This window comes from Netta rufina, assembly GCF_964035555.1.
Source record: "Netta rufina genome assembly, chromosome: 1".
Lineage (NCBI taxonomy): Eukaryota > Metazoa > Chordata > Aves > Anseriformes > Anatidae > Netta > Netta rufina.
Genome location: NC_140123.1, coordinates 12,164,608 through 12,182,497, shown reverse-complemented (window position 1 = coordinate 12,182,497; position 17,890 = coordinate 12,164,608). Strand labels below are relative to the sequence as shown.

The following is a 17,890-nucleotide window of genomic DNA, read 5'->3' as shown; positions in this document are numbered from 1 at the left end:
CGCCGCAAGCCCCGCCCCCCGCCGGCCTTGCGGGACGCCACAGAGCCGCGCTTGAGCGGCGTGCCCGCCGCCCAATGAGAACCGAGGGCGGAGGCTCGCGGCCAATGGCAGGCCGAGCCCCGCGGGGCACCGCCCCCCGGGCCCCCCCCCGGTCCGGGTGCGGGCCCCGCGTCCCCGCCGGGTGAGGCGCGGATGGCGGCGGCGGCGGCGCAGGCGGCCGGGCCGGCTCTGTACGCCTGCACCAAGTGCACGCAGCGCTACCCCTTCGAGGAGCTGTCCCAGGGGCAGCAGCTGTGTAAGGTGAGCGGGCCCGGGGCCACTGGGGGTTGGGGGGGGAGGGGGGGAGGCCGGGCAGGGGGAGGGCAGGCGGGGAGGGGTTGGGGCTGGGGGGGAGGCCCAGGGGAGGGGGAGGCCCAAGGGAGGGAGGGCAGGGGGGAGCCGGGATCTGGGATCTGGGGGAGGCTGAGGCTTGAGGGAGACCGGGATCCAGGGCAGATCAGGACCAGGGAGAGGTTGGGATCTAGGGGAGGGTGGGCAGGGGGAAGCCAGGATTCAGGGGAGGTTGAGGTTAGGGGGAGGCCGGGACTCTGAGAGGTTGAGCAGGGGGAGGGCAGGAGCCAGGGGAGGACAGCACCCGGGTGAGGCTGAGACCCAGGGGAGGCTGGGCAGGAGGAGGTTGGTACCCAGGGGAGGCCAGGATTCAGGGGAGGACAGCACCCGGGTGAGGCTGAGACCTGGGGGACTCCAGCCAGGGAGAGGTTGGGACCCAGGGGAAGCCAGGATCCAGGGCAGACCGGCACCCAGGGAAGGTTGAGACCCAAGGGAGTCTGGCCAGGGAGAGGCTGGGACCCAGGGGAGGACAGCACCCAGGGGAGGCTGAGACCCAAGGGAGTCTGACCAGGAGGAGGTTGGTACCCTAGAAAGGCTGGGATCCAGGGCAGACTGGCACCCAGGGAAGGTTGAGACCCAAGGGAGTCTGACCAGGGGGAGGTTGGTACCCAGAAGAAGCCAGGAGGCAGGGAAGGACAGCACCTGGCAGAGGGTGAGGTTTGGGGGAGGCTGGGACTCAAGGGAGGTCAAGCAGGAGGAGACCAGGATCCAGGGCAGATCAGGACCAGGGAGTGGCCAGGACTCCAAAGAGGTTGAGCAGGGGGAGACCAGGATCCAGGGGAGGACAGCCCCCGGGTGAGGTTGAGACCCAGGGGAGGCCAGGACTCAAGGGAGGTCAGGTGCGTGTCCCAGCAGAAGGAGCTGACCCCGGTGTTTTCTCTCCCTCCAGGAGTGCCGCATCGCACACCCCGTCGTGAAGTGCACCTACTGCCGCTCCGAGTTCCAGCAGGAGAGGTACCGGGGCTGGGGGGCGTTGGGGTGCCTGGTCCTTGCTGTCAGCACCCATGGAAAGAGCGTGAGTGAGTAACCAGGGGCTGGTTCAATATCTGTATGTTTTTATTTCTAGCAAAACCAACACCATATGCAAGAAGTGTGCCCAGAACGTCAAGCAGTTCGGAACGGTGAGTAGGCTCTCGGTTCTGAATGGTCACGTTAGGTCCAGCCGCCTCGTAGCTCTAAAAGTTCAGGTGAGATCCATCCCTTTCTCAGCTCTAAAAGTTCAGGTTAGGTCCATCCCTCTCTCATTTCTAAAAGTTCACCTTAGGCCCTTCCATCGTTCAGTTCTAAAAGTTCCCGTTAGATCCATCCATCTCTAAAAGTACACCCTAGGTCCATTTGCCTCCTATAATTAAACAGCTTTCAGAACCAAATAACAAAAGCTTCTGGAAAGGTGATGAAAACTACAGGCAGCTCTTCGCTTCCTTTACGGCTCACAGTTTCTGTTTTTTCAGACTTAAAGGCGTTGTGGTTATGTGTGGTTTAACAGTTATGAATAACTGCAATGGAGTTATTCACAGCAAAAACAATGTTAATTCACTTTACGCATGTAAAGTAGTCCTTTGCATATGCTCATGAATGCACGCTTGACAGCAGGAAGACTATTAGCTGCCTGTGTTCTTAATGAGTGGTAAATGGGAAAATCTAATCATACCACATCGCTCATATTATGTAAGTCTTCAATTTTTAGATGCGCGTTAATCATCTTAAGCTGCTGAGTAGAAAAGATTTACTTTATTCCTGTTACTTTGCATTTTGCCCATCTTGAATTTTCAGCGTGGGTTCCGTTAGAGAAATTAAACTTTTTAATATACGAACGTTGTAGCTGAGTGCCCTGCAGACACTTGTTCAGGGAAGGTATCAGGATAATCTCGTTTGGGAGACAAAAGCCCATAACTTCTTCATACTTGACATCAAGCACGCTAGATGAAATTCAGCTTAGTGGAGAAACGTAACAGCTGTTGGTATGTAGTCAGGCATTTGGTGAATGTAAATGATGTAAACTGAACAAAGAACATTCTTTGAAAAGCTTAAAATGTAGTGCAATTAAGAACAGGGCAGATCCAGCAATGTTTTATCGGTAGTTCATCAAGAAAAGGGAACTGCAGGGAAGATAATCAGCTATTTCTGACCTATGGAAACTGTCAGGAATTTTATTTTCTACCACTATATTACTCTAGCTTACTGTCTAATCAGAAACTTGATTATCTGTCTCAGTGGTGCCCGAAGGGCGTTTTTTGTTGCTTCCTTTTATTTAAGTTTCTTACAGAATTGTAGAGATGAAGATACACATCCTGGAGGTGCAGGTCTATCACATCCCTGAGTAGTTTGTGGAGAGGGATGTTTTCAGAACCTGTGAAGTCTAAAAATAACTCTTATTTTAAATTTAAGTAATTTGTTTAGCAATGTAGTAAAACAGAGATAAATATGATCGTTAAAAAAAAAAAAAGACGGGTATAGCAACCAAAAAGTATTTCTTTCACTGATTTTGTACGTGAGCTTTCTTGGAAAGTGCAGTGTTTTTTGATCTTTGAAGGACTATTACTGTTATTACTAAAGACACTAAAGGCAGGAAAAAAGTTTTTTTTTAAGGCATATCATACGAACCCATAGTAGTTTAGAAGCATCGTGTGATCGGAATGAACTGCGTTAATGCTTTCCGGTTTCTGGAGTGAACTAACCTCAGTTCAACTTACCTCTTTTCCAGCCCAAGCCTTGTCAGTATTGTAATATTATTGCAGCGTTTATTGGCACGAAATGTCAGCGTTGCACCAACTCAGAAAAGAAGTATGGCCCACCTCAAACGTGTGAACAGTGCAAACAGCAGTGTGCTTTTGATCGGAAAGAAGAGGGAAGAAGGAAGGTAGGCTTTGTTCCAGAGCTGCAGTGGCTTAGGTTGACAAAAGATGTTCCTGCTTCATAAAAGAAAGATGAACAGGAGTGTTCGAGTTCACTAATATTAGATTAAAGATGCCGTGCTTTTCAGTATTTGAATTACATTCATTAACTTGCAATTTTTACATTCACTACAGGGCTATTTTATTTTAAATTAAATCACTCTGTTTTTAAGTAGGCTTAAGAATACTCTTGACAGTGGTCGCTGGGAGCAGAGCAGCTGAATAGTTCTTGGTGCTTTGATTTTTTTTTTGTGTTGCTCTATTCATTGCCTCTTAGTATGTCCTTAACTTGATTCTGTCACATTGCCTCTTCCCATTTGCCTGCCTTGCCTTAAAATACAGCACCAGAGAGGTAGACTCTTTTTCACCTCTCCGTGTTTTCTTAAATAGTTTTGGTGAGTGCCACTTTCTCATTCCAGAAGGTGCTGAGGAAATGACCTCAAAAGCCTCTTGCCCGAACCCAAGACTAGTGCGGTTTTTGCAGAAGAATTTACTTCATACAAGTGACACGTTTGCTGGACATCTTGATTCTGCTGGAATACCATGGGTTGAGAGAGGTTACATGGTGTCTAAGCTAAAAATGATTTGCCCTTTATAAAAGTTGTTGTCACTTCTGTGATACAGAGTAAATCCAATATTTGCTAAGACTGCCTTCTAGCGTAATTTCCAATGACAAAAATAAAAGGAATAAGCTTCGCTTTATTAAAGAATTACACGTGTATGTTAGAGATACAGCAGTGCTGTTTCCTACCAAAGGGGTGTCTGGATTTTTCCCAAAGCTATCAGACAAATTGAAGCAATTGCAAATAATAACAGTAATACTGAAATGCATCATTTTAGTGCAAGTATACCTGGGGAAGAAAAAACACGTATGAATTATTTCCCAACAGGTTGATGGGAAGTTGTTGTGTTGGCTCTGCACCCTGTCCTATAAGCGAGTGCTACAGAAGACAAAAGAACAGAGGAAGAGTCTAGGATCTTCACATTCTAACTCCTCATCTTCATCTCTTACTGAGAAAGACCAGCACCATTCGAAACACCACCACCATCATCACCACCACCATCGTCACAGCAGTAGTCATCATAAGTAAGTATTTCAATAATTAAAGTAGCTTTAGGTACCTCTTCTTATTCTGTGTGCTGTTAGTACTGAGATCAAAGTAAAGGAAATCAGAAATGTGGTTTAAAATATGGCATCAAAAGCAGGAGCAGGAGGTCTGTCAAAACCTTTGTATTCTCACAATTTGGCAGAAGAGAAGTCAGTCAAATCCAGAAATTCTTGGTAGCCGTCAGACTAACTGATTTTACAATAGGTAGCAGGGCTAGAAAAGATACCTGCAGGATGGCTGCAGAAAACCAAGTTACTTGGGGATAAACTTGGATTTCTAAGCAGCAGCTGCTGTGCAATACCTGCTATGTGGCATGCAGTTACCGTGCATGTATTTGCACCGTAACTTCATTGTGCCTTGTTTGTGTGCACATCCTTGTTAAATGGAGAAGCAGGAAAAGCATGGGATCGCCTTCTGTCTGCGAGCAGTTTGCATCTCTTTGCTACTCATAATCAAATCCTGTTGTAAGAAGCATTTTGTGAGTGGCTGTCCTAGGAAGACATAGGAAAATAACGCTGTCAGTTCATTTACTGTCACTGATAACATTTCAAATAGCTATGTCCAATCTCCTGCAACTTTTCTCAGCGTGTCATCTCTGCTGGTGGTCTAAGCAGCATACCAGCTTTAATTTAGATACCCCCCCTATCAAATCACGCCTCCCATGTTTCTTCTGCTAGTACAATAGCTGTCATGATTTTTATTTTCATTGACAGGCTTATGGCAGCGTAACTTTAGATCTTCTTTTGTTTTGTATATAGTGTTGGATAGTGAATACTGCAGCTGCAGTGGTAATGACCCCTGTCATGAAAAGACACACAGACTTTTTTATTCCTCAAGCTTAACTTTTCCAGTGCTTTTTTGTTTTTGACTGAAACTTCTCTGGCTAAGCATGACATAAAGATAGAAGCAAAATAAGCTGCAATAATACTGAGAATGGGGAGAAGAGAAATGTAAATACTCTTAATTTAAAAAATATACTTTTTAGGCACTTGAGGAAGAAAATTATTCTTGTCATACAGACAATTATTGTACTGTTTCTGTTCTCTAATCTACTGAAAATTGAGTTACAACAAGTTACAACATCTAGTTTAATGCATGTGACAGGTGTAGTGAGGATTAAATAAAAAAAAGTTAGCTCTTTACTATAATATAGAGCTTCCAATATATTCAAGAGTTACGAAAAAATATGACCTGTATAGAGATACACTTAATGTTCCTTGCTTAGCAACTTTTTTTCCGTAGCCTGCCCTGGGTCAGTTGCTTCTGGTCCAATAAATACGAATCTCTTTCCCTCTCCGTTTCAGTTATTGTTGAGGTGAGAGAATAATACAAGAGAGACATACAAAATCGTTGAACTGTTTGATTCAACGCAGTCTTCTAAATTTTATTATTCCTACGCCCATGCTGTTCAGTAAAGTTACTTTTGAAATTACTGGAAACGTGTCGTTAGAATTGAAAAAGTTATTTTCAGGGATCCGAAACTTAACATTGCTTATATGCCACCACATAAGCACCATTTTAGGCAATGTTCATATTACAGTATGGGAATCCCAAGAATGCTGTTTTAGGTCAGCTTGCTGATATCAAGATTAGCAATATGAAGGGCACAAAAATTGGGAAATATCAGAAAAAGCTTTAACTGTCAGTCTTGAAATCTAGCCCTTGCATCTTATGGTAGTGTGAATATATAGCTGAAATAATTTTTTTTTTAGCATACTGACAGAATAGAGTTGTCATGAGCATGACAAGCAATACAACTGCCCAACTGAAATTTTAAAATTGGTAATGTTTGTAATTTACCAAAAAAAATAAAAGGAGGGGGTAATTTGTCTCAAGTACAGATACCGTTCACACTAGCTTAGAAATAATGGCATGTTTGGTCAGTTACCAAGTACATTTCACATATTTCAGAATCAGCAGTCTGAGTCCAGAACAAGATCAGGGACTGTGGAAACAGAGGTAAATATGATATTATTTGTTAATTTCTTGTTAATTTATCTTGCAATTCTTATTTAAAGGACTTTCTTTTTCTTTCATTTCTGGCTAGTCTCTAGCATTCCAGCTAGGAGCATGAGTTAGTTATTTTACATGTGCCAAATGGTGTTGTTAGAGAGTTACATAGTACAAGGCTTTAGGTTTACATTTTGTTTGATTTCAGCCATAAATCCTCTGCAGCTATTCAGAATGAAACTCCAAAGAAAAAACCCAAACTGGAATCCAAGCCATCAAATGGAGATAGGTAAAGTTATGTTTTTGTAAAGCTGAGCCATTTCAACCAAAATAGAGCACTGACTTGTGGCCAGTTTCTTCCTTTTCTTTTTTTTTTATGTTTGAAGAATGAGGGAGGTGAAATTGTTGTCCAGCCAAACAGATTATTGGGTGGCATCTGAGTGCTGTCAGTTAACTCCATTACTTTATTAGCAGAAAACTGGTACAGCATTCCTTCTTTTAGGCTCTTTGGGGCAACATTAAAGGTTAAATAACAAGGCAACAGTTAACAGTGAAATAGTATTCCCTAATATCACTGTTTTTTTAGATTAGGTGCAGGGTTGAACCCACTGTTTAATGTTAACCTAGTATCTAAATAAGTCTTTTGGGCCTTAAAGTGTAAGACTGAATCTTTATTCTGTCTCTGACCAAACAGTGGGAATGAATGTAAAAGTGGCTGCTTCAGTCAAAAGGTATTTGTCCCCCTCAAAGCTAATACTTAATTATATTTCTGCAGGTGTATGTAATGTGTGCCATTAGTAAGGTAATTTGCCAGTTGCATCCATTTCTGTCAGGTACATACTTTTTTTGCATTAGTCCTTAAGGATGTTTGTGGAATTATTAATTTTCGAATATATACTTTGAAAAAATGAACTGTTTTTTATTTACTATTGATGTTGCAAGTAATTATTGTTTTCTATTTTTAGTAGCTCTATAAATCAATCAGCAGACAGTGGGGGAACTGACAACTTTGTTCTCATAAGTCAGCTGAAAGAAGAAGTAATGTCGCTTAAACGTCTTCTGCAGCAAAGAGATCAGACTATTTTAGAAAAAGATAAAAAGGTAAACTTTTCGTCTGCTCAATGAGAACTTTATCATTTTATTGTCAGTTTTGTAGACTCCTAACAATGTGAAAATAGTGAGATTAAAAAAAAATGCATCTGATTTTTATTTTTCTAGTAACTAATCAGATCTTACCTTTTAAAGGACAAGTATATATATTGTATATATCATATATATTCGTGAAACTATATCTTGAATATGTTTTGGCTCTAAGGCAAAGAGGAATTCACCTTACCTTACTTCAGCCACCTAGAAGATAGCGATCTGGTCCACTGTTACTCAGGCAGCATGTGTCAAGGGTGACAGATAAAATGCCAGACAGTAGGTTTTGTGTTTTAGATATTTTAAATTGAATCACAGCAAAAGTCCCAAATTACCTCTGTAGGCCGATGGACACCCAAGATAAGAGGAGGAATAATAGTAAGCATTTAACGTTTAGCATAGCTTTTGCTTAGTTCTAAATTTAAGATACTATAGCCATAATTCATGAGATGGTGTACAAATGTACATGTACAATGTATGAAAATTGTTTAGATTTTTAAATACTGTTAGTGTATGTGTAGTGTAGGTTGTCAGATCTTGGTCAGTGACTGGAAGAGAAGCTTGAATTAGATGTCTGGCAGTCAACAGAAGTTAAGCAAAATATATTTAGACCCAAATGACTACAGTGAAACTCATACAAGAGATTCACCTTTCAAAAAAACTAATGGCTGGCAAGTAAAGAGAAATAACTCTAAATATGTATAATACTTCTTTTAGCCTTTACTAGAGCTTAGTTCTTTGGCATCTGTTTAACTGGACGGATTTAAGACACTATCCGTAATGGTGGCTCTAGACTGTCTATTCAGGATTGAGTAAGTTACGAAGTTATATTAATAACTTCGTAAAAAAAATTAATAAAGTTTCCACTTTCAGGCTGCAGATCAGTATCTGAACTTCTACACTTCAGTCTGTTCTATGGAGGGTATTGAACCTTTTTAGTTAGTATCACTCTTCTAATATACTTGCTAAGTTTTAGAACTGCTTGCTACTCCAAGCCTTTAAGTGGTTAATGTGAAAGAGATGAATAGTCTGACATGGATGCTCTTTAGGTAGTTTCTTCAAAGGACAAGCATTAAAACCTCTCTCTCTCTTATAAAGCCTACAGAAGGTCACAAGTCAGTTGGAAATTCACTTACCTATTTTTAAATTTCATCTACCAGATAATACTAGCAAAGGGTTAAGTAAGGAAATGTCACCTACTTCTGCATAGTAACTTTATTTATGCTGTTCCCATAGGGAGAGCATTTAATAATTTTAATATCCCCACTGTTAAAACTGTTTGTTCAACCTCTGAGATCTTTGAACCTAAAGGCTCCTTGAGGCATGAATTATTCACTTTCAGAATGTCACTTCAGCTCCTAGGGCAGGGGAGGAAAAGCTGAGCATACAGTAGAACGTTTGCATAGGTGAAAAATTTACAACAAATAAATGCATTGTGGGGGGGTTGTTTCTTTCTTTACTGTGAAATAGTAAATATAAAGATGCTTGCTTAGATAAAAGTCTGCAAATACCAGTCTTGAACCAGATTTGTGGGACATTCTTGTCCTAAGGTTTGTGTAAGGACGGTGCTTGAACAGTTTGGAGTGCTCCAAAAGAAAAGTCTTTCAAATGTATAACTTGGGGCAAAACCAGCAACTCAGTACACCAGCTCTGCAGTACTATGTAGTACTCATTAGTCAAGATCTCAGCCACGTCACTATCAGTGCTTAATGACTGCCGTACTAGCATTTTTTGGCTTTCTGGATAAAATGTGAGACACCAAGACATTTCCATAGGTCCCTGAGATTTGACCCTCAGGAAGGAGGCACAATTTCCTGGAAGTTCTGGTTGCATACTTTCCTACAAATCCATAATCCATAAAGACTGATTAGAAGGCATATTGCAGCAGTCCAGGGAATCTTCACAGAACTTGTGTTTTTAGTTGACAGAGCTGAAGGCAGACTTCCAGTACCAGGAGTCCAACTTGAGGACAAAAATGAACAGCATGGAGAAAGCTCACAAGGAAACTGTGGAACAGTTGCAGGTAAGTAGCTGCTTATTGATACCTGAACAATATTTCAAATGGAATTATGTATCAGGCTGTTCGCTCACTGCAATGAAATAGTACCGAGTCTGGAATGATCGTTGCTACATTTAAGTTTGTACACATTGTACAGCAAGCAGTTCTGCAGTGAACAATCTCCATGTAAATTAAACTTACTGTAAGAATTGCTTTCTAACCTGAAGAGGTAGAGGCTTACCTCTTGCACCTTCTGAAAGGTTTTTTTTTTTTTTTTTTTGTCTGTCCTCTGATACTTCATCAGTTGTCAGTGTGCTGTTGATCTGATTTTTCAGCTTAGCATAATGCAATCAAGAGTGAAATATTTCATGTTAAACTACGTGTCTACTTTGACAGGAAGAAAACCTGAATTAATTGCCTTACAAATCACTGAATGAGCAGATGTTCAGTGCAATACCTCAGACACTGAATTTTGCTATGCAAGAAGTGTGGTTGCCTGTTCTGTTAAACACGAAATATACATATCAAGTCTTCGAGTATTCTTAGCATGTACGTTTTGAAAAATAATTTCATAAATGCAATGGGAAATTAGTGCATGACACTACTATGTGAGGCTTTACAGTAATTCATAAAACATCTTTTTTTTTTTTTTTTTTTTTTTTTTTTTTTATCTGTATTGCAGGCCAAAAACAGAGAACTGCTCAAACAGGTTGCAGCATTGTCAAAGGGTAAAAAGTTTGATAAAAGCGGGAGTATATTAACGTCTCCTTGAGGAACTGGTTATCCGTGGGGTCTACTACTCAACGTAAATTTGAGTAATTCTGTGAAGCCCTTAAAATCCTGTGTAGTCGAAAAAATATTTTTGCACACCAGATTAGTTGGCATGTTTCCTACACATTTTTATAATTAATATGCAGCTTTTTTTAGTTACTGTTCAGATAAAATACTTCAACTGGCTTGAAGAATGTTTTTTATTTTTTTTATATTGGAAACCTTTTGCCAGCAATAGTATTAAAAAATGGCATAGAGAACATAGCAGTGCTCTCTCTAAAAGGACAACATGCAATAACAAACTAGGTGTACTTTCTACAAAGCAGCAACTGAGTCTTTTAAACTGTACAGATGTCAGCCAAAAGTTCATGAATCTGCAGTGACGCTGAACACTGGTTTCTGGCAACTGTTCTTTTACTTTGTATCAAAATACAAATTTAGAATGGAAATCATGGTGCTCAAGTGAAACTGAAAAAAAAAAAAGACGTATATGTATTTGTAAATACAACTGTAACGGTTATATTCTTAGTTATAACAAGTAATTAGTGTTTTACATTCTTGTGATAGGGATTTACTGAAAGAGTATCTATTGTACAGTAACAGAGGCAGCGTGTTTTTTGTAAGATTTACTGTAGATTTTTCTTGCAAGTGCCTTTCTCCAACTGTTTATTTATAGGAATGTTGGTATTTTGTACATAAGGTTTTTATGTTTTAAAATCATGTTTAATAAATGTTTTATGTAAATATAAATGTGTGTACAGAGGAATCTGAATCACAGATCAAAGTGGCTAGTGCAGTGCTTGAAGCAGCATCAAGAGCTAGCTAATTCATGGACAGTGAGTATTGGCTTTAGATAACCTTTGTAGCTCGTCTGTGAGGTGTAGAGTTCTGTTAGTGCTGCTCATGCCAAACACGTCCTGAACAAAAAAAGAAATGTTTTTTGTTTGGTTGTTTTTTTTGCGACACTAAAGTTTAGCAGTTTGTTTACATATCTCTCTATTTGGCACCGTGCTATAATTTTAAGTCCATGGCAGGCATTGTACCCCCAATGTAACATTTTTAATTAGTGATATACACTCAAATTTAAACATATATTCCCGACTGTCTGATTTAATTACTTAGTGTTAAATTACGATTGCTCTTCTTAATGAACTGCAAGGTTCTTATCCCCTGGTAAAGACAGACAACGTGAAAAGAGTAGCCAGAACTAATGATCTTGAAATGGAGAGTGGATATGTTGTCAGAGGGAGGGTGTTTTAACGTTTTTGGGTAGATTTTGATTCTAAATTACATCAGTTTAGTTTTAACTCTGCTCCTAATGGACATCAGTCATGTTTAGAAATTTCTATTAACCATAACCTAGTGTATACCCCAAGGTCTCTGTTCAGGGAGGTGAGTTACAACTCAGCATAAAGTGAAGTAGACTTACATGAGTAAAAGGTTTAGTTCAGCTCTGGGTACTGACTGGTAGCTCAGTAAGTTTAACTGTAGAGTAAGCTACGCGCCTTTTAATAAAAGAACTGAAATCTAAAGTTACTTGGCTGTCCACCTATGAACTCAACTGTGAACGCCTTTTCAGTAGTTCAAACAAGTTCCAGCAGTGACAGGCTAGCAAATGATTTGAAAAATCATGCTAGCTTGTTTCATATGGTTTACGTGTATTTTTATACACTACAATCAACTTCGTATGTTTATAAATTCTCCTTCTTTAAAATTCCTAAACTAGGCTAGAGAAAGCTGCTATCCTTTTGGGATGCTAGTCTTTTTTGGGTTTTAATATACAAATGTATGACTTCCGTTAATTCAGAGTAGTATTTTGATACTATTTTTTTCCACGTGAATGGCAACCTGCGTTTGGTGAAATTGGTTTTAAAACATGAAACTGCATAGCAAATTGAAATATTTAAATTAGAATAACTTCTTGATACCTGTTCAAGCTGCAGTAAGGACACTTTAAAGGAACAAACTGAAATTCTGTGTAAGAAGTAATTGATTTTATAATCCCAGACAAAAACAAAAACTTTTAGGGGCTTCACAGTATTTGGTTCTAATTAAATACCTGCTCTTTTTGTTCCGTAACCTCATTTTTAAACTTGAATTTTTTAAAGTTCTAAACTAGCCAGCTGAATTCCGATCTTGAAAATGGTGTCCTGGAGCTGTAGGTCATTGACCTAATAAACTGATGTTCTTTAAACGTGGATCTGCAAGGAGGTTGTTGTAACGTATTGTGCTTTTTAGCCTGTTTCCAGATGTTGATTAGCGTTGACCAGTAATGGCCATTTTGGCTCAAGTTATTTATGTATTTTAAGCCTGTGAATATTGCGGCCCCCTTTTAGCTAGGATGTCTAAATACGCGTTCTGCAGTGAGGCTCTTCAGCTGTCCACTTGTATAGACTATTGAAATACTGTACTGGCACACATCTGACTGTTGACATTTTGTACCTTTTCTAAATCCGATGTTTCACAATAAAATCTTGTCAAAACATTAATCTCTCCTTCTAAAATCATTCATAAATTCGTATTTCATGTTAGTCCTTCACGGTATATCAATAATTAAGACTGTGGCACAAAAAAAAAAAGACCGAATTTAACATTTGCATTTGATACTTAGATTTCTGGGAAGATTAGGCACCTTGAGCTGTTTACAAATTATTACAAATTAGAATTTCAAATTAATTTCTTAAGAAAAATTCTGTTTTTCTACAGCAGGATAATAATACGTAGAAATCTGTTGTTGAGAAGAAAGAAAAAACTTAAGTTTAGGAGAAAAAAAACAACAACAACCTTTAACAGAAATCCAGTGAAATTTAATAGTCTTTATCAAGCTTTTTATGCTCCTAAAATGAGGAGGGAAGATAAGCATCAACACTTGTATTTAAAAGTACCTGAACTTTTGGTCAATTATGTACAAGATTGTTTTTCCTTTACATATGTTGTGTACAGGGGGTTGATTGAGACTGGAAGTGAAGCTGACAATTTGTGTCCATTTTCTTTGTTTAGGGAGAAGTTGTGTGCCCATATGCTGTGTTCTAAGTCATGGTAGCTCCTAGTGCTTAAAGCTTTTGTGCTGTAGTTCGTAGGTTTTTTTTGTATTTTTCTCGGACATCAGTTCCTCTTCCCAAAATCTAGCAGAATGTTTCTCATTTAAGAATTAAAAGTTCAGAACAGGGGAAAAAAAAAGTCAAAACAAGAAATAAGAATCTGTAGCTTTCTGGTCAACACAATTATCTACAAGGATATTTGTATCCTTGTAGATAATTTGGGTTTCAGAGCCCTGCTCTTACAGCAGTGTGGATTTTATATTAGATATAATAATGCATAATAGCTATTATAATATTGAATTGTTCTTAGCCACATCTTAATGCAAATCTGCAGTGGATTTGGTGAAGCCATTTATTTTTAAAGCTGACAACCAAGCAAAGCCATGTGTGGTATCTAGTTTAGATGTAGTTTCCACGTAACCCATGCTAAACTTGTATAGCTGGCTATGCAACAGATTGCCTCCCTAGAAGAGATTTGCATCATTAGAAGCAAATTTCTTTAAGAAGTTTTATTTAAAACTGATGTCACCTGTGTGTAAGCACTTAAACTGTTCTTGATGGTCTTCAGTAGCTTTAGAAGCTCTAAATCCACACTGATCTATTTGAAAACACTTAAGTTTATGATTTCAAGCTGTAATCTTAACAAACTTTTTGAAATGGAGTAAAAGCTGTTCATGCAATGTTTTGTTGCTTCAAATGAGTTGCTAATCTTGTTTCAGTTGAAAATATTGCAATAGAAAATAAGTTTTCTCATGTTATGTGCAATTCCTGTTGCTTTCCTCATGGAAGAGGTACTGATAAATAAAATGATGTATGCTGAATCACACAGAAGTAGTAGGGGGAGCCAGGCCAAGGGGATTGTTGGGGTAGAAGACAGATGTTTGACATGTTCCTGAGGAATGGAGCAGGGTGATAAAAGCTAACAGAAAGAAATCTCTGAGGTGTGTTACTCATTCAGGTGATGTGCTGAATCACAAGGAAGTTTTCTTCAAGCCACAGGTATCTAAGTATGCAGAAATGGCAATCCTTTAAGGTAAAATGCAGCATTGTCTATGGGAGGGTTTTTGGTTTGTTTTTCTTTTCACAATAGTAGAGAACAAATTCAAGAAGAGTAAAGAGCTTGAAAATATAAAGATGTGCAATGTAAAGTACATCTTATAAGAAGTAAGTCATACTGTTTAGGCCTAGATAAAAAAAGGTAAAACTGTAACAGAGCACTGTACACGTTTACCACAGCTGGGTCATGGTAGAAGATTTAACATACAACTTGAACCCATTTTGTCTGTCTGATCTTACACATTAGACAGAAATCATCCTTGGACATAAACAGCAAATGAATCATTGATGTTTTCTCTTGCTTTAACCCAAACAGAAAGCACGTCTGGATTTGCAGGTTTCCCTGTGAAAACTTTCATTTCAGTGTGCTGGCACTGCTCTAACTGACCTTCTTACTCCGGGAATTTCTTGTCTCTATTTCTCCTTCTGCTGGGTAAAGGGAATTCTGCATTTTGACTGAATGGAGTTTAAGTACCAAGGATGCTGATGTGCTGAACAAGCCAGGTGAAAGGTGAAAGTAGGGATTTGTGGTTTTGTTTGTTTGTTTGTTTGGAGTGTAGATTTTCCTTCTGTTAAGATTTTCTTACTTTTAGAGTGCCTATCCTAAGTGCCAAGTTCCTAAATTTTTGTGGTCTACCTTGACTTCAGCAAGGCTTTTGACACCGTCTCCCACAGCATTCTCCTCAAGAAACTGGCTGCTCTTGGCTTGGACTGGCGCACGCTTCGTTGGGTTAGAAACTGGCTGGATAGCCGGGCCCAAAGAGTCGTGGTGAATGGAGCCAAGTCCAGTTGGAGGCCAGTCACTAGTGGCGTCCCCCAGGGCTCGGTGCTGGGGCCGGTCCTCTTTAATATCTTTATCGATGATCTGGATGAGGGCATTGAGTGCACCCTCAGTAAGTTCGCAGATGACACCAAGTTAGGTGCGTGTGTCGATCTGCTTGAGGGTAGGAAAGCTCTGCAGGAGGATCTGGATAGGCTGCACCGATGGGCTGAGGTCAACTGCATGAAGTTCAACAAGGCCAAGTGCCGGGTCCTGCACCTGGGGCGCAATAACCCCAAGCAGAGCTACAGGCTGGGAGAGGAATGGTTGGAGAGCTGCCAGGCAGAGAAGGACCTGGGAGTGATGGTGGATAGTCGGCTGAATATGAGCCAGCAGTGTGCTCAGGTGGCCAAGAAGGCCAACGGCATCCTGGCTTGTATCAGAAACAGCGTGACCAGCAGGGCTAGGGAGGTGATCGTCCCCCTGTACTCAGCTCTGGTGAGGCCGCACCTCGAGTACTGTGTTCAGTTTTGGGCCCCTCGCTACAAGAAGGACATCGAGGTGCTTGAGCGGGTGCAGAGAAGGGCGACGAAGCTGGTGAGGGGCCTGGAGAACAAGTCCTACGAGGAGCGGCTGAGGGAGCTGGGCTTGTTCAGCCTGGAGAAGAGGAGGCTCAGGGGTGACCTTATCGCTCTCTATGGGTACCTCAAGGGAGGCTGTAGCGAGGTGGGGGTTGGCCTGTTCTCCCACGTGCCTGGTGACAGGACGAGGGGGAATGGGCTTAAGTTGAGCCAGGGGAGTTTTAGGTTGGATGTTAGGAAGAACTTCTTCACTGAAAGGGTTGTGAGGCACTGGAACAGGCTGCCCAGGGAAGTGGTGGAGTCACCATCCCTGGAAGTCTTCAAAAGACGTTTAGATGTAGAGCTTAGGGATATGGTTTAGTGGGGACTGCTAGCGTTAGGTCAGAGGTTGGACTCGATGATCTTGAGGTCTCTTCCAACCTAGAAATTCTGTGATTCTGTGATTCTGTGTGATTCTGTAAATTTGCAATTGGAAAAGAAGCCTTCCAACCTCTGAAGAATACTAATGGCTGAAGATAAACCTGCATCATCTTTGGGTGTTAAAGGTTGGTTTTAGAGGCATAAGCAGAAGACTGCTTTTATAGTGACACATTTTTGATTACAGAAGGCTTGTGGACAAAGAAAAGTCAATTGGACCAACAAAGAGGTCAGAGCTGCCAAGGTGATTGTGCTTTGGGTTGGATCACAGGAATTTGATGCATTCCTGCTGTGGCTTTTACAGGTATTACAATTTGCAGCCTAAGCTGATTTTTTAGCTCCAGATGTAACCCCTCTTTCAGTAGTAACTCATAGCACATTATCTGGAACTGTATGCTGAAGTCCTGGAAATGTTTTCCCTTATTTGAATCAACAGATACATGTTTTGCCTTATTTCAACAACAGATAAGTACATTCACAACTTGTCCTTCATCACGTATATCTAGTCAAGTCCTTTCCCTTTTAGGGAAGTTTTGGGAGCGAGTTGTATTTACAAATGTTTCTTAAGAAACTTTTTAAACTTTCTTAGACAATTCTTTGCATACTGCTGCAGATATTGCGGAATTGTACGTGTTAATTTCCCCTCACGTTTGTATGCTCAAAATTCCACTGCATAAATTATAAAATTATTTCCTGGAATGTGTTTGTTCAGTCATGGTCTGCTGTTGAAAATAGTATATGCCTACATTGATTAAAATTCAACTTATGAAAATTTACTATCACCTAAAAACAAAAAATGTTTACTGCCAGAAAAATGTCTTTTTTCAGGTAGAGATTATTCTGCTTGTTGGATGTGAAGGTAGAAGTGAGGCATTTTCTTTCACTGCTGAAAGTCTGATGTGTTAATCTAGCTGAGTGCACTGAAGCAGCACTAATAGCTCTCCTACAGCCTGGACAGTGCCATAGTTGCACAACACATTACCAAATGCAGCTGGGAACGGTAATTTCAGTAATTCCTTTGGGATCTGCAAGAAGTTGCTTGCCAGTGACTTGTCTGACTCAGGCTGTGCATCATTCATCAAAGTTATCTTGGTGCAAGATGCCTTTATATCATACAACAATAACATCCACCAAAGGTTGTGAGTACTCGTTCTTACTCTTCCTGGAATAGCATGAAGTCATCTTGCTTCAGAAATAAAATAAAATAAATTGCCTTGCAAGATTCAGCTGAAATTTAATTTGAGTGCTCCTGGGTTAAAGATCATTCAATCTTTCTTCCTCTAATAACTCTGCTCCAGTTTCTTAGGGTGTGATGAATAGTCCTTTTCCTCATGTTTTACATTAAAAGTAATTATACTTAAGGATTTTAATTTTAAAACAAACCCAACTTTAGATCTTGTTTATCAAAAGTCTGACGGAATGAAACTCCTTTCTTCCTACATTCTAAGTTTACTAACTGAAGCTAGAGCTAAATAGGAATGACTGCCTACATCAGATTAACCACTAGATGCTGCTTAAACCACACAGTTTCTCAGAAGAGTTCAGCTGTAAATGCTTTTTGCACACAATCTGGCACTCACAACGGGTAGCTCTTCCAGTTCAAATAGAATGCTAAAGCTAAAATGGGAGTATCCTAACTACTGAAGTGCTTGTACTTTGGAATATATGTTAGAAAATAGGAAATATATTTTGGAAAAATAATCAGTGATATTCAGTATATTTAACATAGTTCTATATATATATATATGATACTATATAGTGATTTCTCAGATTGATTTA

General features: G+C 40.1%; 1 protein-coding gene across 2 annotated transcripts; it reads left to right on the top strand.

The window, feature by feature from the left end:
* The first annotated feature begins 167 nt into the window (after positions 1-167).
* Positions 168-12,672, top strand: FAM76B (family with sequence similarity 76 member B). 2 transcript variants are annotated; one of them, XM_084281236.1, is made up of 10 exons: positions 168-300; positions 1,280-1,344; positions 1,457-1,511; positions 3,095-3,250; positions 4,175-4,371; positions 6,305-6,352; positions 6,552-6,632; positions 7,312-7,444; positions 9,408-9,509; positions 10,168-12,672. In XM_084281236.1, exons 1-10 carry the CDS (start codon positions 193-195, stop codon positions 10,255-10,257), a joined length of 1,035 nt encoding a protein of 344 aa, XP_084137362.1. In that variant the 5' UTR covers positions 168-192; the 3' UTR covers positions 10,258-12,672. The 2 variants fall into 2 exon arrangements, with proteins under 2 accessions (XP_084137362.1, XP_084137361.1); XM_084281235.1 differs by having other exon boundaries at positions 7,309-7,444.
* Positions 12,673-17,890: the final 5,218 nt, after the last annotated feature.